Source organism: Silurus aristotelis (genome assembly GCF_946808225.1).
Source record: "Silurus aristotelis genome assembly, chromosome: 28".
Classification (NCBI taxonomy): Eukaryota; Metazoa; Chordata; class Actinopteri; order Siluriformes; family Siluridae; genus Silurus; species Silurus aristotelis.
The window spans coordinates 8,313,218-8,339,098 of record NC_139601.1 but is presented as its reverse complement, the minus strand read 5'-3'; the positions used below and the strand labels follow the sequence as shown (position 1 = coordinate 8,339,098).

The 25,881-nt window shown below is 39.8% G+C and overlaps 1 protein-coding gene and 1 long non-coding RNA gene across 2 annotated transcripts in view; both read right to left on the bottom strand.

Moving 5' to 3' along the window:
- LOC310722034 overlaps positions 1-25,881 on the bottom strand; it is a 120,064-nt gene that overhangs the window by 35,579 nt on the left and 58,604 nt on the right. The window lies entirely within an intron of this gene.
- On the bottom strand, positions 317-24,027 carry gnl3l (G protein nucleolar 3 like). The gene is made up of 15 exons (XM_083534179.1): positions 23,875-24,027; positions 23,745-23,785; positions 19,419-19,529; positions 18,900-19,016; positions 16,186-16,269; positions 15,953-16,088; positions 15,651-15,754; positions 6,050-6,194; positions 5,880-5,967; positions 5,617-5,794; positions 1,985-2,127; positions 1,264-1,400; positions 1,015-1,163; positions 724-892; positions 317-541 (listed from the first exon to the last, which is right to left on the bottom strand). Exons 1-15 carry the CDS (start codon positions 23,885-23,887, stop codon positions 474-476), a joined length of 1,683 nt encoding a protein of 560 aa, XP_083390305.1. The 5' UTR covers positions 23,888-24,027; the 3' UTR covers positions 317-473.

The following is a 25,881-nucleotide window of genomic DNA, read 5'->3' as shown; positions in this document are numbered from 1 at the left end:
TAGGGAACAGTAAAACATCTGAGTAAAATCAGCTGCTGTTTTCTCTCCTGCTTTTTCTTAGCATGTTTCATATTTTTTTTTGTCATATTTCACTTTAATAAACACAAGAAATTATATCATCTTATATTACATATAAATGTTGAGTTATTACTAATGTCTGGTCAAAGTGTCATGTGAATTGCTGCATTGGAAGTGTGTTTAATCAAAATAAATGTTGATTGAATTTGTTCAATACTTCTTTCACCCACTACATGTGACCAAACAAGCATTACAAGCAAATTAAATGGTTAGGCTTTTGGGATTTATGCAAACAGGCTCATAGTTTAAACAAATAGTTTAATAATTTTCCTTCAATAGCTTTGAAGTAAATGCTAATGGTATTTGAGCCACACTAATAAAAAGGACTCAACTTGTTTACATAACAGGCATTTGTGTTTACAATCTTGGCACAGCTTTGCTTTTTCCTCATAATTTCAGCTATCCAGAAAGGCAAAATTCATGGCTGACGTGAGAGAATCTGAGAGTTTCGTGGCAAGTTTGTCTATTGAGGAAAAAAAAAAGAAAGGGGGAAAAATAAACAATAACACCCAAACTGTGTAAGTCCATTGTTAATTGTCACAACAAACTTATTCATTAATTTTTACACAATCTCTGTCTACTGCATGATGATAAATGGGATTTGAATGTGAATTATGTGGCTTACAAGTGGCTGAGAATAAATACCTGCTCTTTTTTGCTGTTTTTTTCTTTTCTTGTTAGCGGCCTGAAGTGCCTGGCCCTGTTGAAGTGGATCAACAGCTAGAATATCCAAGGCCACAGTCTTGGGAGCAGAAACCAACATTGTACCAGATTTCGTTTTTCTTGCTGTAAGATCTACAGTCAATTGTCCAAACTATAAAGGAAATAAAAAAAATTATTAAAAATTTTTTATTTGACAGGTATAATTTAAATACAGAGAAATACAAAAATGTTTAATTGATCTCCTGCTAATTTATTTATATGGGATTGTGACACCTCTGGATCCTCATCTGCATCCACGGGTTCAGCAGTGTGTTGGGAATCTATGCCTAAGGATTCACATTCTGTTGGCTCTTCATGTTCCATTTCAGCCATTTCTGATGTGGTCATGCAAAAGGCCATCTCAGCACTTCCTGGGTCACATTCTAAAACACATTATATGAAGTGTTTATTAGAGGACTACTAGAGTAGCAACATTGCTATAAAATATAAATTGCTATTTCTTGCTCTTTATTGATTAATTACTGGCTAATGTCTCCTGGTTGTCCTTCTCCAGTTCATCCCAGTCAAACTCCTTGCTCATCTCAGTTAAAATCTGAGCACTGACATGGGTTGGTAGTATGTGTGTTTCAGGAGGGTGTGTGTAGTAGTTGATACGCCCTCTGTAAACATATGATTAAGGTAAACAAATAATATACAAATAATATACAAATAATATTTGATGCAATATTCTGCTAAACTATTGATTTAACAAGAGTTTACTTACCGTAATTTCCGGACTATTAAGTGCACCCAAATATAAGCCGCACCCACTGAACTTTACAAAGATTTGAATTTTACACATAAATAAGCCGCACCTGTCTATAAGCCTTCATTGAAACTAATGAACTTTACACAGGCTTTAACGAAAGACTGTGCCTGTTACATGGCTTGTATCTAAACTGTAGCCTACCAAGAAACTCATTGTTCACTGTCTTCCTCCTTCCTTTCACAACAATTTCTCTTGAGAGTTTATCTTTTGGCATCGTCATGTGTTTAAAAATCACCATCGGTGGAAGCTTTTCTCTCGATGCCGTGCAGCTCAGAACACAGATGGGGACTAACACAATATTAGGAAGGATGTAAAGTAAGGCCTGATCGGTTTATTCTGATAATAAAAGCACTTTTTAAATTTAGTTTGTTTAAAATATTGTGTATGTAAAAGTTACCCTGCTTGAAACTTAGTTTGTGGAAAAAAAATACTTACCCTGTCCAATCCATAAGAACACTCTTAGCAGCTTGGTCACTGTCAGGAAGCCCACCTTTTCTCAGCTTGCCCTGACGATGGGCAAGTAGCGCCAGAAAGTCGAGCGTTGTGTGAAAGTCTGGAACACCAAAGTGCTCCATAATCTTAAAAAAAAAAAAAAAAAAAAAAAAAAAAGACAATCAATCACATTACATACATATGATTCATGAATTAAATGTTCATGCTGCAACCTAATTAATTTACCTGTATTAATAGTTTACAACAATTTTTTTTTTGTAAATTTTAATTAAGACTTCAAAAAACTTAGATCACAGCATAAAGGTGTGGTTAAAAGGTGTCAGGGTCAGACAAATGCTTGAGCTCATATAAACATACTAGTCAAATCCTATAATTCACTAATAGGTCTGCTACATACATTCTAAGCAAACAGGGTGTGTTCTTAAAGTGAGTTTAAACATGGCATTATATAAACCACTGTGTCCATGTTATTTATGCTATCAATCATCATCTTCTTTCGGCTTCCTACTGCACACTTCACTGCTGTCACACTGTCCTCATACATGTCCTGCACCACCCTCACATACTTCTCTGACACACCTGACTTCCTCATACAGTAGTTATATATGCTATCAATACATGTTCATAATTCCATCATCATTGAAACAATGTCAATAAATCTACCACACTACAGCATCTGTGCTTGCAAATGAACTTGCCCAGGCAAAACCTATGTTGGAATAATTTTCTCAAGTGACAAATATTCATCCCCACCTTGAACTACCATCTCTCATACATATCTTCTTCATGGTACAGTGCTGACCCAGAAGTTGCAGACACTGAGGCCACGCGTTAATTCTAACAGCTGAGGAAATGCAGGCCATCTCAATTATGTTTGAGTGGACCAGCAAATAATGTGCCAAACCCAGCAAGAATAACTCCAAAAGCCAGACAGGCTTTCCAGAGCCAAAGCTAGTTAATATGGTGGCTGACCCCCATAAAAAATTTACTCCTTCTTAATGTACCATGGATATTGGTCTGTTGTTTAAGCAATGCACTTGTTTTACAGAAAAAAAGGACTCATTTGTTTGAGGTGGGTGTGGGGCACTTGTAGGGTGCACACAGACATCTGGAATAACTGCAGTTCTAGCAAGACTAAAAATGTGGCTGTACATATTGTTCAGTAACATTCAGCACTGGTTCGATTCTCTCTACCCTAAGATCAGAGTTAGGTCACCTTTTCATCTGAAAGCCCTAGGTTATACTTATGATCATGCATGTTTGCATTCGATTCAGGTGGCCGACAACAAACAAGATATGACCTGCAAAGTTTCATACAATTTGCTAGAAGGGTCTTTTCAAGTTTCAATCTACAGGATCGGGAAGGAAAACTTATAAATATGGAGTGCACTGCACTGCACACTACCTGCTACCACTGTACTGCACACTACCTGCTACAAGCTTAACATGTTGCAGGCAAGCAATCCCTTTCTTGAGACAAAGTTGAAGAAACTCCTGACAGAAAGTCACAAACTTAACAAGGACAAACATTTGCAACACTCAAACCTCCTAAACCTGATGGAATCAATTACCATACCTGGAGTGTGCCAGTGTAAAAAGGCAGTTTTGCATTGCCACTAGATGACAATTATTGTATTTTTGTGTACATGTCGTATAGTGTTTTACAGGTAATTATGGTAAATTTAAGAGATAAGAACTTCTATCAGCTAAAAATAAATAAATGAATAAATAAAAATTCACAATGTTCTTCACCTGAAAGCAAAACTCCAACATTAGGGTAGTTAACACCGGAGAATTTGCTACAGGAACAAGAATGCAAATTCTAACTGTATGACAGGTATTTAATTGTATTTCTAGCTGTATAACACAGGTATTTGATTAAAGTTCTAGCTGTATGACAGGTATTTTATTAAAGTACAGTGGAACCCGGGCATGTCGCCAGCCAAGGGGACGCCAAAAAAGCGTCGAAATAACCGATGATCGAGACAAACGAAAGCCAATATGGCGGCAATATATTAACGTGCTTGAAATTTCTTTATGTACATGATGTGCGTTATTAAATGAGGATGTGCATGCACGTGTTTTTTGGAGGTTTTTTTACACAACAGCGTTGCCGTGATTTGATTGATTGGTCATGCGGATCGAGATAACCTGTAATGCGGATAAGGAGGCGGAAGCCGAAGTAAACGCAAACAAAGTTTATTGAGAATACTCAGGAGATAATCCACCAATACTTGTAGCGAAGCAGTAATATCCAGTGGTGTGCTCCGGGAGCGCGGTCCACGAAGTTCTGTGAAAGCAGAGACAGTTCGTGTAGAGAATTCACGGATCCGCGCTATGGAAAGCGCAGCGCTGGGCAGCAACGGATAAACGTGGTGCAGACAGCGTGAACATGGATAACGGCAGGATCGGGGTAATCCAGGGTGTGCTTTGGAATGAAAGCGCAGCCGTTGAGAGAATGCAGAGTCCGAGAAGAAGGGTACGTAGCGGGATACGTATACACGATTACACAGACCGACATGAACCAACACATACGATCATGCGCAAACAATAACGGACTGCGAGTGTGAGGAGGTGAGGGGCTTAAATAGGAGATGGGATGAGCGAGTGAATGAGAGTCAGGTGTGTGTGATCAGCATGACTGCGAGAAGCTCAGTGCGGGCGGGGCACGCATGGGAGAAGAAGCAGGGTGCTTCGGGGAATGCCGAGGTTTGACAGGGGGATTCCTGACATAACCGAAGTTAAGTGGCAAATGTGCCCCCCTTGTGCTCGAGATATTAGGGTTCGGCGACATAAAAAAATTTACATAAACAATTAGAAAATGCTAAGACAAAGCGAGAATTTGCCGGTTCCACTTCAAAAACATCGACTTAATAGGGTTGGCGAGTTAACCGAGGTCGAGATAAGTGGGTTTGACTGTACTAGCTGTATGACAGGTATTTGATTTTGTTTTTATTTCTCTTGTCAAGTTTCAAATTACTGTTAGTGTCAAAATCTTTTTTTTACAGTTTTGTTAAAAGCGGCTATAAGGACAAGCATTTGGATAGAGGCAACGCATGTCAAATATATCACCTCAAACCAGTGAGTCTGGTGATGGTGGTCAGTGTTAGAAATGAGACTTGCCAGGGGCAACTATAAAATGTGCAATCCAATTCACCCCAATCCCACGTGGAGACCACTTCACACTTTCTCAACAGGACAGGATGCCAGAATAATCTTTCAAAATCAGAAATAAACTTTCCTCTACCAAGCTGTGTACAGCTGGTTACTAGTGCAAACAAACCCAAAAAAAAAGTGGTCTGTGAGATGAACTCAAGGTGATGCTCTATATGAAAGTAATCAAGGAGTCACATAGATTCGAGCAGCCTGCTGCTCTTTGGGCTGAAGGACCACAGGCCAGTCAGTGTCTAAATTTGGAGCATACCTGAAATCTGAAATCACAGGTGGAAATGATTCTATTTTGCATTATTTTCAAATTTAATACAATTCTCCTGCCAATTATATTACTGACTAAAAAAAGTAACATTTAAAATATTTACATACTTTTTTATAATTAAAATTTTTTGTGTCAGTCTGGATTTTAAAACCATCAGTATATAATGAGAAATACCCACCTGTTTTTTACTACAGCGTCGTAAAATTGTTTCAACTGCTGGGACTGGGTCAACTAACTGTTCGATTTTTACACAGTTCCGAAGAATCACAGCAGCATCACTGTTTGATGAATTCATCACAATACCAGGACAGTCCAGAATCTTGATGTGTTTGTCTAAATGCACCTCTTGTAGGCACCTGGCAACAAGAATTCTGCTATGACAAATTCATTGAACAAACGACCACAGATGAAAGAACACAATGTTTCAAAATGTTTACTTACTTTGTTAAACCAGGGGTAGCTCCTACAGTGCAAGCTCGTGCCCTCTTCAAACTATTAATCAAACTGCTCTTTCCAACATTTGGAAATCCTAGAATAATTAAGAAATTGTGGCAAATAAAATTAACCTGATAAAATGCCTTGCTGTGATGATGATGATATTAAGCACTTACCAACTACTCCTACGGTTATGGTAGTCTTAATGTCTTGGATGCGGCAGTAGTTGCTGAGGAGCTTCATGAGACAGTCAGCCCCCACACATGCACTGCTCCCCAAAAGTTCCTGAGTGGCCTGGCTTATAGGCACATGGGTACGTTTCTGTATAAAGCATATTATAAATGTACAAAAGCGATTGTCAAAGTCAATGTGCAGCAATGTATAATGGATACAGTACATATTTCCTGTCCTTTTGAAATAACTGAACGGACACCTATTATTGTCTAAATAACTGGCCACAAAAGTGAGTACACCCTAAGTGAACATGTTAAACTCTGTCCAAAGTGTCTATTTTGTGAGCACTATTTTTTTATCTAGCACTGACTTAATCCTCCTGGGCATAGAATTCACCAGAACTGCACAGGTTGTTGCTGGGATCCTCTTCCACTCCTCCATAATGACATCACGGAGCTGCTGGATGTTAGACACCTGGTGCTTATACACCTTATGCTTGAGGATGCCCCACAGGTGCTCAATAGGGTCCAAGTCTGGAGACATACTAGGCCAGTCAATCACCTTCACCTTCCTCAGCAAGGCAGTTGTCATCTGGCAGTGTGTTTGGGGTTATGTAAGAAAACTTCAGTTTGGCCCAGTTTCTGAAGGGAGGGCGCATGTTCTGCTTCAGAATGTTACAGTACATGTTGAAATCTGTGTTTCCCTCAGTGGACCACAGCTCCCCAGTACCAGCAGCACTCAAGCAGCCCCAGACCATAATGCTACCACCACCATGCTTGACTGTAGGCATGACACATTTCTCATTAGACCACAGGACATGGTTCCAGTAAATCATGCTCTTGGACAGTTTGTCTTCAGCAAACTGTTTGCAGGTTTTCTTGTGATCCTGCTTCAGAAGAGGCTTCCTTCTGTGATTCTGGCCATGCAAACCGACTTGTTGCAGTTTGCAGCGTATGGTCTGAGCACTGACAAGCGGACCTTCCGTTTCTGCAACCTCTAAAGCAATGCTGGCAGCACTAATCTCTGTATTTTGAAGCCAGACACACAGCACGAGGACTTAACTTCTTTGATCGACCCTTGCGAGGTCTGTTTTGAGTGGAACCAGTCTTGGAAAACCTCTGTATGACCCTGGCCACTGTACTGTAATCACTTTCAGGGTGTTACAGATAATCTTTTAGCCTAGGCCATCTTTGTGTTCTAATTCTCAAATGCTCAGAGAGTTTTTTGGCATGATTTGCCATGTTGAACATCTAGTGGTCAGTATGAAAGAATTGTACTCAAAGCTAAAGGTCAACCGAATGATCGGCTAGCCCAGGAGTGGCCAACCCGTGGCTCTCGAGCCCCATGCGACTATTTGGCTGGTTTCATGCGGCTCTTAGGTTCATATCAGAGTTAGTGTTTGTGGTTTTTTTTTTAATGTGCATGTTCCCTTCACTTGAGTTCAATACGGTATTGTTAAGACGTAAATTATCTTGCCCCTAACTGGGAAACTTTTCGGTATATTCATCTCATGCACATGCGCATTTGACGAAAATACCGTATTGAACTCAAGCGAAGCAAACGCGCATTTAAACAAACCCACAAACTTCGATATGCAAATTGTTTACTTAGCAACTTCGCTCTCAAAATGGCAGGGGAAAAATGCACAGCAAAACGAAAATATGAAGATAACACAGGACGTTTTTAACAGAGTGGGAGAGTTTATATTTTTTTTGTTGACCGTTAAGGCAAGCCATTAACCCAGCCATTAGGGGGGCACAAGCCAGTGCACTCTTAGTGCCGGTCCCAAGCCCGGGTAAATGGGGAGGGTTGCGTTAGGAAGGGCATCCAGCGTAAAACATGTGCCAAATCAAATATGCGGATCACAAATGAGAATTTCATACCGGATCGGTCGAGGCCCGGGTTAACAACGACCGCCACAGGTATCGTTAGCCAACAGGGTACCGGTGGAAATTGGGCTACTGTTGGCCGAAGGAGGAGAAGGAGAGGAGGAAGACGTCTACAGAGACGGCAGGAAAAGGAGCAGTGTAGGAGAGTAGAGGTTCGGGTTGGTACTTTAAATGTTGGTACTATGACGGGTAAAGGGATAGAGGTAGCTGATATGATGGAGAGGAGAAAGGTAGATATGCTGTGTGTTCAGGAGACCAAGTGGAAAGGGAGTAAGGCCAGGAACATTGGAGGTGGGTTTAAACTGTTTTATCATGGTGTGGATGGAAAGAGAAATGGTGTAGGGGTGATTCTGAAGGAAGAGTACAGTAAGAGTGTAGTGGAGGTGAAGAGAGTTTCTGATAGGGTGATGATTGTGAAGGTGGAAGTTGAAGGGATGATGATAAATGTCATCAGTGCCTATGCTCCACAAGTTGGCTGTGAGATGGAGGAAAAGGAAAGATTCTGGAGTGAATTAGATGAAGTGGTAGATGGTGTACCTAGGAAAGAATGATTGGTGATTGGGGCAGACTTTAATGGGCATGTAGGTGAAGGGAACAGAGGTGATGAGGAGGTGATGGGTAGGTATGGTTTTAAGGAGAGGAATGTGGAAGGGCAGATGGTGGTAGATTTTGCTAAAAGGATGGAAATGGCAGTGGTGAACACGTATTTTAAGAAGAAGGAGGATCATAGGGTGACGTATAAGAGTGGAGGAAGGTGCACACAGGTGGATTATGTTCTGTGTAGGAGATGCAACCTGAAGGAGATTGGAGACTGTAAGGTGTTGGCGGGGGACAGTGTAGCTAGACAGCATTGGATGGTGGTCTGTAGGATGGTTTTGGAGGCGAAGAAGAAGAGGAGGAAAGTAAGGATTAAGAGAAGAATAAGATGGTGGAAACTGAAGGAGGAAGAGTGTAGTGTGAGGTTCAGGGAAGAGGTCAGACAGGGGCTCGGTGGTGTTGAAGAGGTGCCGGATGATTGGGCAACTACTGCAGGAGTGATGAGGGAGGCAGCTAGAAAAGTACTTGGTGTGACATCTGGAAATAGAAAGCAAGACAAGGAGACGTGGTGGTGGAATGAGGAAGTGCAGGAGAGCATTAGGGGAAAGAGGTTGGCAAAACAGAAGTGGGATCGACAGAGTGATGAGAAAAGTAGGCAGGAGTACAAGGAGATGCGGCAGCAGGTAAAAAGGGATGCCAAGGAAAAGGCATATGAGGAGCTGTATGAGAGGTTGGACACTAAGGAAGGAGAAAAGGATTTATACCGATTGGCCAGGCAGAGGGACCGAGCTGGGAAGGATGTACTGCAAGTTAGAGCAATAAAGGATGGAGAGGGAAATGTGTTGACTAATGAGGAGAGTGTGTTGAGAAGATGGAGGGAGTATTTTGAGCAGCTGATGAATGAGGAAAATCAGAGAGAGAGAAGGTTGGAGGATGTGGAGTTGGTGAAGCAGGATGTAGATAGGATTAGTAAGGAGGAAGTGAGAGCAGCGATTAAGAGGATGAAGAATGGAAAGTCGGTTGGACCAGATGACATACCGGTAGAAGCGTGGAGATGTTTAGGAGAGATGGCAGTGGAGTTTTTAACCAGATTGTTTAACAGGATTCTGGAAGGGGAGAGGATGCCTGAGGAATGGAGAAGGAGTGTGCTGGTACCGATCTTTAAGCATAAGGGAGATGTGCAGACCTGCAGTAACTACAGGGGAATTAAGTTGATCAGTCACACCATGAAGTTATGGGAAAGAGTAGTGGAAGCCAGGCTGAGAGAAGAGGTGACCATCTGTGAGCAACAGTATGGTTTCATGCCGAGGAAGAGCACCACAGATGCCTTATTTGCTTTGAGGATGTTGATGAAGAAGTATAGTGAAGGACAAAAGGAGCTGCATTGTGTATTTGTGGATTTAAAGAAAGCGTACGACAGGGTGCCGAGAGAGGAGTTGTGGTATTGTATGAGGAAGTCAGGTGTGTCAGAGAAGTATGTGAGGGTGGTGCAGGACATGTATGAGGACAGTGTGACGGCAGTGAAGTGTGCAGTAGGTACGACAGACTGGTTCAGGGTGAAGGTTGGACTGCATCAAGGATCGGCCCTGAGCCCTTTCCTGTTTGCAGTGGTGATGGACAGGTTGACGGACGAGGTCAGACAGGAGTCTCCCTGGACTATGATGTTTGCAGATGATATTGTGATTTGTGGTGAGAGTAGAGAGCAGGTTGAGAAGAGCCTGGAGAGGTGGAGATATGCGCTTGAGAGAAGGGGAATGAAAGTCAGTAGGAGTAAGACAGAGTACATGTGTGTGAATGAGAGGGAGGGCAGTGGAGTGATGCGGTTGCAGGGAGAAGAGGTGGAGAAGGTGGAGGAGTTCAGGTACCTGGGGTCAACAGTGCAAAGTAATGGAGAGTGTGTTAGAGAAGTAAAGAAAACTGTGCAGGCAGGGTGGAGTGGGTGGAGAAGAGTGACAGGAGTGATTTGTGATAGTAGGGTATCTGCAAGAATGAAAGGGAAAGTTTATAGGACTGTGGTGAGACCTGCGATGTTGTATGGATTAGAGACAGTGGCATTGAGTAAAAGACAGGAGGTGGAGCTGGAGGTAGCAGAGCTGAAGATGTTGAGATTTTTGTTGGGAGTGACGAGGATGGACAAGATTAGAAATGAGTTTATTAGAGGGACAGCACATGTAGGATGTTTTGGTGACAAGGTGAGGGAGGCTCGATTGAGATGGTTTGGACATGTGCAGAGAAGGGACATGAATTATATTGGTAGAAAAATGCTGAAGATGGAGCCACCAGGTAGGAGGAAAAGAGGAAGGCCAAGGAGGAGGTTCATGGATGTGGTGAGGGAAGACATGCAGGTAGTTGGTGTGAAAGAGGCAGATGTAGAGGACAGGGTGGTATGGAGACGGATGATCCGCTGTGGCGACCCCTAATGGGAGCAGCCGAAAGAAGAAGAAGTAGTTAAGGCAAGCCATTCTGCCTTATGTGTCAGGCGTCATTAGCGCATTTTAAAGCTTCAAATCTTCAGCGCCACTTCAGCTCACATGCTAACATCGACCAGGAATTTCCAAAAGGGACTGTAACACTTCGTATTAACTGGCTTGGAACATTGCACGGGCTAAAAAGCCATACGATTAAGGCGAGTTTGTTAAAAAATTTCTCAGTGACGTTGTTGAAATCTTGTCTACTGAAAATGACAAACTAAAACGCATGGTATCAGACGCCAAACTGTCCCGCCACACTGTTGAACACAGAATATCGGACATTAACACGACTATTGAATCACAGTTGCACTCTGACCTTCAAGCATGTGAGTATTTTAGTGTCGCATTGGATGAGAGTTGTGACATACAAGACAAGCCTCAGTTGGCAATATTTGCCAACTAAGGAACTTCTTGATGTTGTGCCATTAAAAGACAGAATGAAACAATGATGACTGCATTTGAAATCCGTGAAAGAAACAATGATGACTGCATTTGCAAAAGCAAATCTGCCCATACGGACACTAACTGCAATAGTCATGGACGGAGCGCCAGCCATGATCGGATCTGTGTACGGGCTTGTGGGGTTGTGCAAAGCTGACCAAACATTTCCCGAGTTTTGGAATTTCCACTGCATCATCCACAGGGAGCAACTCGTGTCTAAATCATTGAATTTAGACAACGTCATGAAGCCTGTGATGGAAATCGTCAACTACATCCGCACACATGCGCTTAACCACAGGCAATTAAAGAATCTCATCGCTAAGTTGGACCAAGTGCTTCCAGGTGACCTGCCGCTGCACTGCACTGTGAGGTGGCTATCAAAAGGCCAGGTACTCTCTCGCTTCTTTAAGCTTTTGGATGCCGTGAAACTGTAAATGGAAGAGAAAAACAAGGACTATCCCGAGCTCTCGGACATCAAGTGGATTATGGATCTGGCCTTTTTGGTCGACATGCTGTGTCACTTGGACAGACTGAACCTGACCCTGCAGGGTAAATAAAAAAATGCTGCCTGACCTGGTGCAAAGTGTGTTTGCGTTTGTCAACAAACTAAAGCTGTTCAAGGCGCATATTCAAAAGGGAGATTTAACGCATTTTCCCACTCTGCTAAAAGCCAGCGGGCAAGTCACCAGCGCCGCCCTGAATAAGCAAAGAGCCAGATATGCAACAATGGTTGAAAACCTGCACGAAAGCTTTGTGAGCCGGTTCCGTGATCTACAACTGAAAAGGCCACAGATTACGTTTCTCTTCTACCAATTTAATGCGGAGACGGACTGTCTGAAAGCCCCGCTAGTCACAGGTGAGGCTGCGGCTGAGTTGGAGATGATCGATCTTTGTGAGGAGGACCATTGAGTTCTGGAAAAGTGTGCCAATGGAAAAATACCCCAATGTCAAACGTCTGCGAGTTTGTGTTTTCTACCCTGAAACACGTGAAATCAAAGCATCAATCTGTTCTGACTGACACCCATGAGAAAGAATTGCTTCGAGTGGCAACAACGGAATACAGATTTTAAGGGGATTGTTCAAGGCAAAGAATGCCAGAAATCCCACTAAGCAACATGCATAGTAAAAGAAAAACGCTATTGTAAATTATTATATTTTTGTTTGTGGACTTGGTCAAACAGAGTTTGTGTGTGTGAGACAGTGCACACAATGTTTATTGTTGAAAATGACTGTCCTTTAGTCTTGGTACTGTAGGAGTCAATTTCTGTCATTATCATGTTGGTGTGTGACATTTACAATAAATCTGACTGAGCAGATGTGTGTGTGTGTGTGTGTGTGTGTGTGTGTGTGTGTGTGTTTGTGTGTGTGTGTGTGTGTTTGTGTGTGGAATGTATGGGTGATGTTCATGTGTGCCCATGTGTATGATGTGGCTCTTTGCGGTAACACAGTAAAAAATGTGGCTCTCTGTCTCTGACTGGTTGGTCACCCCTGGGCTAGCCTATTAATCAGGCCGATTTTTGCCATTTTTTAAATAATCGTGATCGGCTGATTGTGCTGCAGATTAGGCCAATTATTAGGCAGGCGCATCTGAGACACCAAACCTTTCGTGTTTGTTCTGTGCTTGCATGAGAGAACATAACTAATACCAGCAGGTGGCAGTAGTCTGTATTTGGCATCCAAACAGGAAAACCAAAAGAGCTAAAAATATCTATAAATATCTAAAGCAAGGAGTGTTTCCACCTGCCGTGATCATTACTAACGGATTTGTGTAGCTTTTTTAAAATCATGTCTGCTAAGTTTCAAAGAAAAAACATATACATACACACACGTGTGAGATATATATATATACACACACACACACACACACACACACACACACACACACACACACGGAGAAACGTTCCCACCAGAGTCCTGGAAACAGTTGCACCAAGCATGTCGAAACGAGTGTTTGAAGTTTAAACAAAAGCGGTGGAACTACTCACTAGTCCTTTTTTGAAACTTTTAGTTCTGTTGTGGGGATTTTTGGGCTGTGGTCATAAACTTTTGATCAGCTGATGAACAGCCTGTTTGAGTTTAAATGCAGATTTCAATAAATTGGCAATCTGTTTTTTTTTTTCTTTTGAAATTTTGAAGCAGTTCTTACAACCTGGTTATAATACACCAGCGCGAAATGCGAATTCTTGGAATGTTTCCCTCGGTCTTAAGATTTTGTTCAGGAGTGTGTGTATGCATGCATGCATGCATGTATATATGTAATACACACACACACACACACACACACACACACACACACACACACACATTATGTGTATATATATAAATATACATACACACACACACACACAGTAAGGAAAATATGTATTTGAGCACCCTGAAATTGTCATCGTAGGTGCATGTCCACTGTGAGAGACATTCTAAAAAAAAAATCCAGAAATCACAATATATGATTTTTAAACAATTTATTTGTATGATACAGCTGCAAATAAGTATTTGAACACCTGTCTATCAGCTAGAATTCTGACCCTCAAAGACCTGTTAGTCTGCCTTTAAAATGTCCACCTCCACTACATTTATTATCCTAAATTAGATGCACCTGTTTGAGGTCGTTAGCTGCATAAAGACACCTGTCCACCCCATACAATCAGTAAGAATCCAACTACTAACATGGCCAACACCAAAGAGCTGTCGAAAGACACTAGAGACAAAAATTGTACACCTCCACAAGGCTGGAAAGGGCTACGGGGAAATTGCTAAGCAGCTTGGTGAAAAAAGGTCCACTGTTGGAGCAATCATTAGAAAATGGAAGAAGCTAAACATGACTGTCAATCTCCCTCGGACTGGGGCTCCATGCAAGATCTCACCTCTTGGGGTCTCACTGATCCTAAGGAAGGTGAGAAATCAGCCCAGAACTACACGGGAGGAGCTGGTCAATGACCTGAAATGAGCTGGGACCACCGTTTCCAAGGTTACTGTTGGTAATACACTAAGTCGTCATGGTTTGAAATCATGCATGGCACGGAAGGTTCCCCTGCTTAAACCAGCACATGTCCAGGCACGTCTTAAGTTTGCCAATGACCATTTGGATGATCCAGAGGAGTCATGGGAGAAAGTCATGTGGTCAGATGAGACCAAAATAGAACTTTTGGGTCATAATTCCACTAAACGTGTTTGGAGGAAGAAGAATGACGAGTACCATCCCAAGAACACCATCCCTACTGTGAAGCATGGGGGTGGGAGCATCATGCTTTGGGGGTGTTTTTCTGCACATGGGACAGGGCGACTGCACTGTATTAAGGAGAGGATGACCGGGGCCATGTATTGCGAGATTTTGGGGAACAACCTCCTTCCCTCAGTTAGAGCACTGAAGATGGGTCGAGGCTGGGTGTTCAAACATGACAAGGACCCGAAGCACACAGCCAGGATAACCAAGGAGTGGCTCTGTAAGAAGCATATCAAGGTTCTGGCGTGGCCTAGCCAGTCTCCAGACCTAAACCCAATAGAGAATCTTTGGAGGGAGCTCAAACTCCGTGTTTCTAAGCGACAGGCCAGAAACCTGACTGATCTAGAGAAGATCTGTGTGGAGGAGTGGGCCAAAATCCCTCCTGCAGTGTGTGCAAACCTGGTGAAAAACTACAGGAAACGTTTGACCTCTGTAATTGCAAACAAAGGCTACTGTACCAAATATTAACATTGACTTTCTCAGGTGTTCAAATACTTATTTGCAGCTGTATCATACAAATAAATAGTTAAAAAAATCATACATTGTGATTTCTGGATTTTTTTTTTAGATTATGTCTCTCACAGTGGACATGCACCTACGATGACAATTTCAGACCCCTTCATGATTTCTAAGTGGGAGAACTTGCAAAATAGCAGGGTGTTCAAATACTTATTTTCCTCACTGTGTGTGTGTGTGTGTGTGTGTGTGTGTGTGTGTGTGTGTGTGTGTATATACACACACACACACACACACACACACACCATATATTTTCAGCACTACACATAATTTAACACTTTACTCAACACATTGAATCAGTCAATAAAGCCATTTTACATTGCACATTCTATATTTAATCCGAGATGTGTACATAGTGTCCATCTTCTAAGATGAACATAGCTGGCCATCCTGTTTTATCTACTGCGATTAGCAGCTTAAAAAATGCACACACACAACCTCACACATAACATACAACGCATAACCTAAATAGTAATTAGTTAAATCAATTGCATGCAAATGACAATTATTACAACAGCATTCTCACCAAGTTCTTGTTTTGTTGCTGGGTGGAAGATTTGAAGGCCACTGTGGGAAACTCATTGCGAAGATACTTAATCCATTTTTCCACATTGTCCTTGGGCACCAGATCTTAAAGAATAAAATAAATGACATTGGTTGATAAATGGATATTGATTGTTCAACATATCTAAATGCAAATAAACAGAAATTAAAGCATCTTTTATCAAATTTCTTACATATAATAGATGCTCCTGATTTTATTCTTGTGTGGTTCGACTTTCATTGACAATCAAATTCACTTCACATGCTTCTAAAATTTCAACTTACCAATTTTATTAAGAACAAGAATAATTTTCTTATTGGTTCCACTTTGGATGATTGCTTGCTCAACCTGACGACAGCGGCAGCCTAAAGGGTCTCTAGCATCCAAAACCTCCAAAATAACATCTGAGACTTCAATCACCTGAATAAACACGTACAAAAAGTGAATATTCAATCTAAAATATCCTGGAACAGAGAATTTTACCTCAGAAAATAAATAAATTAAAGAAGACACTTACTTTTTTAAATTCTCTGTAATAGGTTTTTCTTGAATTCTCATTTTCAAAACTGATGTGTTTCTCCAAATCTTTCATTTCTATTTCCTGCGCACACACACAAAAAGTTTATTAATGCAAAACAATAACAACAATAAGTGAAAACATTGCACCCAAGGCTTTACAGTAAACCTGCCTATCTTTCTGTTCTCTCACACACACACACACACACACACACACACACACACACACACACACACACACACACACACACACACACACACACACACACACACACACACACACACACACACACACACACACACACACACACACACACACACACGGTTCTACATTGGAGCCAAACTCGCTGGAAGAAAAAGAGAAGTACTCAATTCTACAAAGAAGTGGGGACCCTCTTTAAGCCCTCTTTATCCTGCACAACTACCATCAGCAATACCAAAGCATTGCCAAGGACCACGCTGGGGACCGACTGCTGTAGTCCACCGCATTTGCAGCTGTATATGCTTTAACCACTCAGCCTGTGACGGATGATGCCATCCAGTGATGATCTGCTGCCTTTCACTGAAAGGTTTATGAGGTCTGTGCATGGCCAGATAATGGGTTTCAGAACTTCCTTTAGGGAAATGTGGGGAGTGTATTAAGGGTGGCATTGCTGCTGGTCCACTATGCACCAGCGGAACACCTCCAACACCTATTTTTTATTTTATTTATTTATTTATTTTTTAACTATAACTTACCAGAGAAGGCCACACTTTTACCTTTGGGCAGTAGCTAAAGGTCTCCTGTGAGTCAGTGACTGCTGAGAAAGGATGTAATGCAGAACATACCACTGAGTACTGGTGAGGCTTTGGACATCATGCCCCACAATATCACACATCAGCTTCACCAGAAACAGAACCCCCACAAAGCAGCTGGACCAGACTCTATTTTCCCCATCCACTCTGAAGAACTGTGCTCATCAGCTTTTGCCAGTGTTTACAAACATCTTCAGCACCTCACTGGAGATATGCCATATACCAGCCAGCTTCAAAACCGCCACCATCATCTCTGATCCCAAAAAACCCAGTATTACAGGACTTAATGACTACATACCCATACACTTTGATTTCTGTGGTAATAAAGTAATTTACCGGTAAGTGCCTGGTGCTGCCCTACATAAAATCGATCATAGACCCACTCCTGGACCATCTACAGTTTGCCTTTAGCATCATCATCCCTAGTCTGCTACAGGGTAGGCTCTCCCATATAAGTGTACCAGATTCAACCTATACTGGCTCCACTCAAGGCTTCGCTCTTTCTCCTTTACTCATCTCCCTTTACACCAACAGTTTCACCTCTAATCACCAGTTTGTAAAGATACTTATGTTTGCAGATGACACCACCCTCATTGGGCTCAGCTCTGACTACAGGTGGGAAATTAACCTGCTCAACACTAAAACAGTGGAGATGTTAATGTACTTAAATGACAACTAGCCCCACCTTCTCCAGTCATACTGTGTGACTCTGCTGTTGACTCTTTCCTTCTTTGCCGACAATATTTATAGTACAGTGCTTTATTCAATACTATAGTTACTGTATTGTCCCGAAAATAAGACGACCCTGATTATAAAACGACCCCTTTTAAAGTGTACCTTTTGGAAAAATGCTTTTTGAAGACCAACTTTTGTCTTTTATAAAGAAATTGCTTAAATTAAAAAATTTCATATGGCATATCATATATTACTTGCAGCAAATTTGGATTTAATTAGCATAGGCTAATCCACCTCATTGTGAAAAAACATGAACATACCCATATGTGGTGAATCCAATAGCAGAGCAGATTTAACACGGGCTACGTACTGACACACTTTGTTCGACCGGCTGCTTTTAGAACCATGGTAAGCTTTTCTTTGACTACCGGTATTAGCATTTCTAAGACTTTCCTTTTAGGCTCGCCATCTCCGACATTACATTCCAACATGCCGTATTTCTTAGCTGCTTGACAGTTGTTAGATAACTAACAGATAAAGAAGCATTTATCCCCATGAGTATAAAATTTGCATCATAAGCTCACCTCAGATGCTGGTTTACTTGGCCAACTTTTGAACCGCTATGTTCTGGACAGTCACACTCTGTCATGCAGTCCTGGTACTGTAAATGACCGTAGTTTATCAGGTTGCTTCAGTTCAAAGGAACTCGTTTACCTGTTTTTGGTGCCACCTATTTTTACGGGTGTATGGTATTATTGACAAAAATTATTGATGTCACCCAAATGAGGATGGGTTCCCCTTTTGAGTCTGGTTTCCCTCAAGGTTTCTTACTCATAACATCTAATCGAGTTTTTCCTTGCCACAGTCGCCATGGCTTGCTCATCAGGGATAAATGCACACCATTCACCTTAAATGTTGATTTCTGTAAAGCTGCTTTGAGACAATGTCTGTTGTGAAAATCGCTATGAAATATATTGACTTGACTTGACAATAGTCTAGAGCTGGAATACCAGACATTTATTGAGATGCTTTTCCATTAAAAAAAAATATCGCCTTATATTCGGGACAATATGGTAATAGCGATCTTTATTTATTACTTCATTATTTTATTTTCCTGGTTTTTCTATTTTTATAGCAGCAGCACCTCATGACAAATTCCTTGTTCATGCAGCCCATGATATTTGGCAATAAAGATGATTCTGAAGAAGTACAGTTGTGTTACTGCAAACCGATATGGCCACAAACCCTTTGTTCAAACTCTTGTTGACGCTCCTGTATGTCTTTCTGGAAGCTATCAAGACTCCTTCTCTTCATGAGTTCTTTATCCTTTGACAGCTGCCGCCTTTGGTTCTGCTCCTCCAGCTGAGACACAACAGAAAATAAATCTTTAGACACTATGATTCAGGCCAAATGTTAAATACACCTGTAGTTTAGAAGTAGGTGTACACACCAGGCTTGTATTAATAAAGTGATGATGTGGTGTACCCACACAATCTTACACTACTTTAAAATTGATCCAGTGATATCAGACCTGCCCACCGTTAGCATTTTATATCAGAGCGTCACAATTTATCACTTTACATGTACTATTCCAAAAAAAAGATGCCAAAAAGCAGTCTGTTAAAATGTTTGAAATGTTAATGTTATTATGTTTCCAAGCTATGGGTTGCAAGCAAATAGATCAACTTTTGTGATTATACAACAACATAGTAAACTAGTGAATACATAAACACATGATCTTTGTTTCCCATTAAAGTGGCTCACCCTCTTCTTCCGAAGTTCAGCTTGTTTCCGATTATGTTCTTTATAGTCACGAACATTAGGCAATCCAGGATCTTTTCTTCCCCCTTTTGGGTTTGTCTGATGTTCAGATGCCTTTACAGAGAGAAACATAGGGGACATTTGATCAACCTGCCCAGACAAGTGTCAATTTAAACAAACAAATAACCTACCAAACTACAATTTTGTTTCAGATTTGGCCCAAATTTCACATTCATGCCATTCACAGCTTGTGCTTGTTGATTGTGCCTCATTTCTGAACATTCTTAGACTGCAGACCTCTAACTGTTATACTGTATTTATACAACCTGACATTGAATTATTATTTTTTATTATTGCACTACAGCCTACAACTTCTATAAATAACCTCAGATGACAATAAAAAAACCGCAACCCTAGGATTTTTTGTTCTCATATATAACATAGAAACTAGGTGGGGAAAAACAAGTACACTGTTTAATTTAACATACCACTAAGCAACATTAACTTGCAGTAGATCATCAGGCTTTCATACTGAATTGAAAAAAAGTTGGTCCACCATTCCATATAACAGTTTTAGTTCATTTGTTTCAGTTCATTTATGCACACGTCTCTTGATCCCAGAACTTTGAATGATCCCCATGGTCATTTAAAAGTTTAGACACACTCCTTAAGTAGTTTTTCTTCCTTTTATTTTTTTATTAACATTGTCAATTCAAACTGGAGGCATCCTATTAAATAATGTATGGAATTATGTAGTTAAATAAAAAGGACTAAACAACCCAGAATTTGTTTTATATTTAAGATTGTGGCTACAAATAGCTACATTTAGCTTTGATGAGAGAATGCCATAAGTGTACCAAGCTCTCATCAGATTCACAAGGTAGTCACCTGAAAGTAAGAATACACGGTAGTCACCTTTTACATAGTTTATTCTCTTTATTTATCTGCCTTTTTTTTTTTCTTTGTTTCATTTCTTCTTCCCATCCTATTCCCTCATGCCAGACAGTCGTACAAAGCATTTCAACTTATGTCGTACTCTGTATGTATGTGATAAATAAAATTTGATTTTAATGGGGTTTTTTTTAATTCACATGCGTGTGTACTGGAGTTGATTTATGAATTTTTTTGCCACCTTAATGCGCTTTAGACCATCAGTTTTCTTGTGCAGAGGGGGTGGGTACAGAGCCAATAGCCTGTTAGTGCTACTACAGCTACTGTACAAAGAGAAAAGACAGTAGGGCTACAGCTATTGATTATTTTAGTAAACAAGTATTTTACCAATGAATCCATCAATTCATCAGATAAGAAGTATTTTTCTTCATTAAAGAGCAATACTACATATACAGGAGAAAATAAGACAGGTCGCTTCAAATGAATGGGTCATTTCTTTCCTTTTTAGAAAAATACCATTTTTATCCTGAAATCGCAATCTGTGAAAACTAAACCTTTTTAGTGCAAATAATTGCCATATTACATCAAAATGCAAATAAAAATTATATGAATAAAAAACCAAAAATAAATATAAATATATTTCAAATTACATGAAAAAAAATTCAAAAGAAAAATAAAAATGCACTGTTTTCTTAATGTTTTAGTTTGAAATGATCCCAAACTTTGGAAACTGTGTTTTGTTTTTGGCCAGAATCTTCTCCTTCTGTGTTTACACCTGTCCAGGAGTCTCATTTATAAACATGTGCCACTTTCCACGAAAAGGTTGTTATTTATAAAAAAAAATAATAATAATAATAAATAAAAAAACTTGGCGGGAGAAAGTGTGCTCCTGTAAGTAAACTCAGCACTGTGTACACACATTGTGGAAGCACAGAAGGCGAGAAGGAGAATTGGCTACACAGAATGCACACAACTTTTATGTAGAAATTTAATATTAAATGTAAAACACACATCTGTATGACACACATCTGTATTACCAAATACAGATATTTGCAAATATTAACAAAATATTTAATTTGTGCTAATTTGATTACTTAATTTATTTAATTTGATTTATTCTATTTTATTTTTATGAAACATTATTTCATATATTTTTTAACCAAGCAGGCACTACTGATGATCACAAATGTTAATAATAATAAGCTGCGTTAATAAAACAATAAGCAATTTTATGTTATGCATTTCTTCCCTCAAACTGTACTGAAATTTATACAAAGTGTGACTTAAAACTCAAGGTCCGTAACAAACTGTGAAGTTTGTGTCCCGTTACACCACTAGTTGTACACAAACAATTATTTAAATGTTATTCAAAAGTTTTTTAATGCATTTTCACTATTTGGTTTAAACTTGGTTTTCCTTGGCTGACTTAACATTTATAGAGTATGTGACTGTTAGGCTTTAAGTTCAAAATGTTCTTAAATGCTTTGCAGTTGCTATGTACAGTTATGTCCAAGGCCATGCATACTTTGTTCATATCTTGTTCGCAAATTAACAATTGTTTATTACTATTTTGCACATGGCCTCTTGCACTTTGTTCAGCACGTAGGCTCTACCTGGTAGATTTTATTTGCTATAGAAATAAAGATTGATTGAACAAGTAAATAAATAATTGTAGCTTATTTTTATGTGCATAAGACTTTTTCGCTCACTTAAATCTTGCCAAAAAAAAAAAACACACGATTGCTTTGGTGACAATAAAAGAGCATATCATGGGTTGAAGATGGAACTTGACAGTCATTAATAAACCAGGTTAAACAAGATGAGCGCGAGGACAGAGCCATGCTTTTGCGAGAAAGCAGCACTTTGGAGAAGCTTCACATCTGCACAAAAAAAGCACTCCTGATTTATGAATGATATAATGATTGTTGATAATGTCACAAAATAAATGACACTAAGTAAAGATGCTGATTAGAAGGTCAGAAAAAGAGAAAGGGCCTTTTTCCTATCTGTTCAAGAGGTGTATCATCTAAGCCTGTGTTCTGCCCCAAATGTTCCTAAAAAAGCATGGCTATACAAAAAAAAAGGAATTTTAATGTGCTGTAATTTAAATGACAAAATATTGTTCTTCTTATAAAAATTAAAAAGTCTGTCCCTCAGAAGAACACTGACCCATTAAACTTTTAGTGTTACACATTACAAATAAAAACTTTAGAAAATAAATATTTACATGCCATGTCTTCAACTACAGTTAAGCCAGATGCTCTTCCTGAAATCACAATTAAGCTTGTTGAATGTAATGCGTCTTTCTGGATCATGATGGCAATTTGGTCCAGAACAGACATGAAGAACAAGTAGTTAAAAAGTGAGTGTACGTTTCGGAACGTGTACTGCGGTACCAAGACTGGTCTAAACACACCAGAATCATTGACTTACATTTTCATAAATTTTTTAATGAATATATTTTAAATTATTCCCAATAGTCTATTCTCTTGATTTCATAAGCTGCTCTCTTGGTTGCATTGCTTCCAGCAGTGTATGTTTTATGGTAGAGTTTCAAAACTTGCTTTAACCAATCAGATGTTGAAGTGGTAACACCTGGACTGTCTGTTGTAACCTTCAGAAAATTTTGTTGTAATCTTTTTCCATGCTACAGTCAATGTTCTCTAATGTTGATCAGTGTGTTTTCTGCAAAATAATATTTTTTTTTTAAATGCCTTAGTTAATTTGTGGAAAAGGTGTTCTGGTAGCATGGTATAGACAGGACAAAAACTCCTTCAACTGTTGAGCAGTGAAGATGACATTATTTCAGAATTGTTCAATTGCTTACACATTGTTCTCTAATTTTGATCACCAGTGTATATATGACCAACAAAGGCTCTTAGAATCATGTTTTCTTTCCTGTATAATTTGCACAAAAAATTATTTGGCTTAATTTCAAATCCCCAGAAAAACTGTAATCCCTATGGTTTCCATAGTCAAAGAACTGAAATGGTACTACAAAAATGCACAAAGAACCTGGGGTGGCTCGATTTTTTGTCATTTTATTAGGTTTATATTGATGCTTGTTGAGTGTTTAGATACCCGTCTGTGATAGAACATTGTTATTGTGCTTGTCTGTACCGAGGCGAGAATAATAATAATAATGGTATTAAGCGGTAAACTAGTTCAGGTAGCACACGACTGGTTTGACTGCACTTGAACGGAACTCGTACTCTGGTGCGCACTTCTCCGGGAAAGTGAACTCCGCGTGTTTTAGCCGATGACATTATTACATTTAACATGACCACAAACACACTCGGGTCGATAAACCAGAGATACGCTACATAAACAGCTGCAACTGACGTGCCTTCTGTGAAAAACAGCGTGGTGATTAAGGTGTAAGAGCGACCGGCTTAATCAGTTATTTTCTTGGGAAGCTTGTAAGCACGAACTACGCACCTTTTTACCAAGGAACCCCAGTCTTTTTGCTCGCTTTTGTTCTGCAAAAGGAATAAAACAATGTAAAGTTCGCTATGATTATAGTCTGTCGAATTGACAAAAATAAAATACAAATATAAAGTGTACTCACTAGCTTTGGACATGGCTTCACACGTGTTTACAAAATAGCATCGGCATGAAATGCCAGCAAAACTAACAATCTACTGCAATGTAAAAGTCTTTTAGACTTCTTCCGGTTGAAACAGCTTCATATTCACACGAAGAATTGCTGCCACCTACCGAGCTGAAAGATGCGTAAAGCGACCAACTCTAGTATTTCCTGTCTTTTACTCCTCGTTACTGTTGCAAAAAAAAAAAAATAATAAATGTCAGTAACATTTCTTTTAGAAAAAAACTTTCCTTTCTACAAATGGTTTTCCTACGAACCTGATAGTTACCACAACAGTAGGCCTAAAAACCTGTACTGACTACAAGCTTGTATGTGTTTTAGAATTTAAAGCTGTATGTTCATTTAAATAAGGATGAATAAATTACATAATCCACACTTCCTGAAACTTTGCTCACCTTTTCTAAAAAAGTGGACATTTTTTATTTTATTTTTATTTTTTGGAGAGTATATTCTGTCAACAGCACCTGCGACAGAGAAATTCATGGTAAAATCATAAAAAAAGTTCACCAAAAGCCTCAGTAATCATCTCCATAATTCTGACCCTTTACAGCTATTTCTACAGCACCTTAAAAAAGTTTGGAAACATCTATTTGTTTGTTTCTTTTGTCTATATACAACAAACTAGGTAAAAGGCAAAAACACCCAAGCACGGTGAATGATTGGATGCAAGTTTTGTAGACAGATGAGTCGAAATTAGAAATTGTTGGGCCTGAACTGAACAGAACTGATCTAAGACAGAAAACAGAACAGATGTTAATAATCTGCCTCACATCCAGATTTAAACATGGAGCTAAAAGCTTGATGGTTTGGGGTTGTTTTGGAGTATGAAAGATTGTAGACTTATTCTGGGTAAAGGGAATACTGAACTGACATCTACCTATGAAGTGCAGGGAGAGCTACTGAAGACCTTTTCTAACTCTGTGGTGGCCTCAGCCATATTCTATGGTGTGGTCTGCTGGTGCAGCAGCATCTCTACCGCAGACAGGAAGAGACTGGACAAGCTGATAAGAAAGGATTCCACTGTACACTGTACAGGAGGTGGGAGAAAGGAGGATGGTACCTAAACTATCATCATTGCTGGAGAACAACTCTAACCCCCTGTATGAATCAGTTTCATCGTTGAGCAGCTCCTTCAGTGACCAGCTGTTACATCCTAAGAGTCTGAAGGAGCGATACAGAAAGTATTTTCTTCCTGCTGCTATTAGACTTTACAATCAGAGCTGCTCCCAGTGAACCAGTCACCATAATGCACACTGGTATTACTGTTAAACTGTGCAAAACAAAACATGGTCTCTTTGCTTCTTTGCTGCTGTAACAGAGAAATCTTCCCACTGTGGGAAAAATAAAGGTATATCTTATCTCATCATGCCACAATTTAACTGCATGCAGTTCCGTTCTGACCAACTTTAGCATACAAGGCAATGACTCAAAGCATACTTTCCAAGCCCTGTAAGTGTTATTTAGAGAGCAAACAGAGCTGAAGTGTTATCCATCATGGCCCAGTCACTAGCAAAGTATTTCATTTGAACTGTCTGGATGCCAAAAGAGTGTACTTGTTTGCAGTTTATTTTCTCTGTTGGATTTGGAAAATTAATGTAATACAATATAAGCAACATAAATGAAGGTAATACTTACCATAAGTAGACCCAGGGACAAACCTGCATCAAACCTGCATCAATTAGAGATCCACTCACTACTTTCAACAGTTATAGATACAGATCCTTTTTACCCAATATCCACTAATCTTTACCCACTATTACACTATTTAACCACTAAAAGTTACTGCTCATGAAGGACTATGTGTTTCCTCAGAAACAAGCAAAACCTGATAATTCTTGCACGAAAATGTGTGTATGTACCAAATGCTGTTGATAAATGAGGCACCAAGTGTGTATTTCGCTCCTTATTTCAGTTAAAAGTAAGTATGAAATTTATATTTGAAATATATTGCTTTTATCTGTCATAATA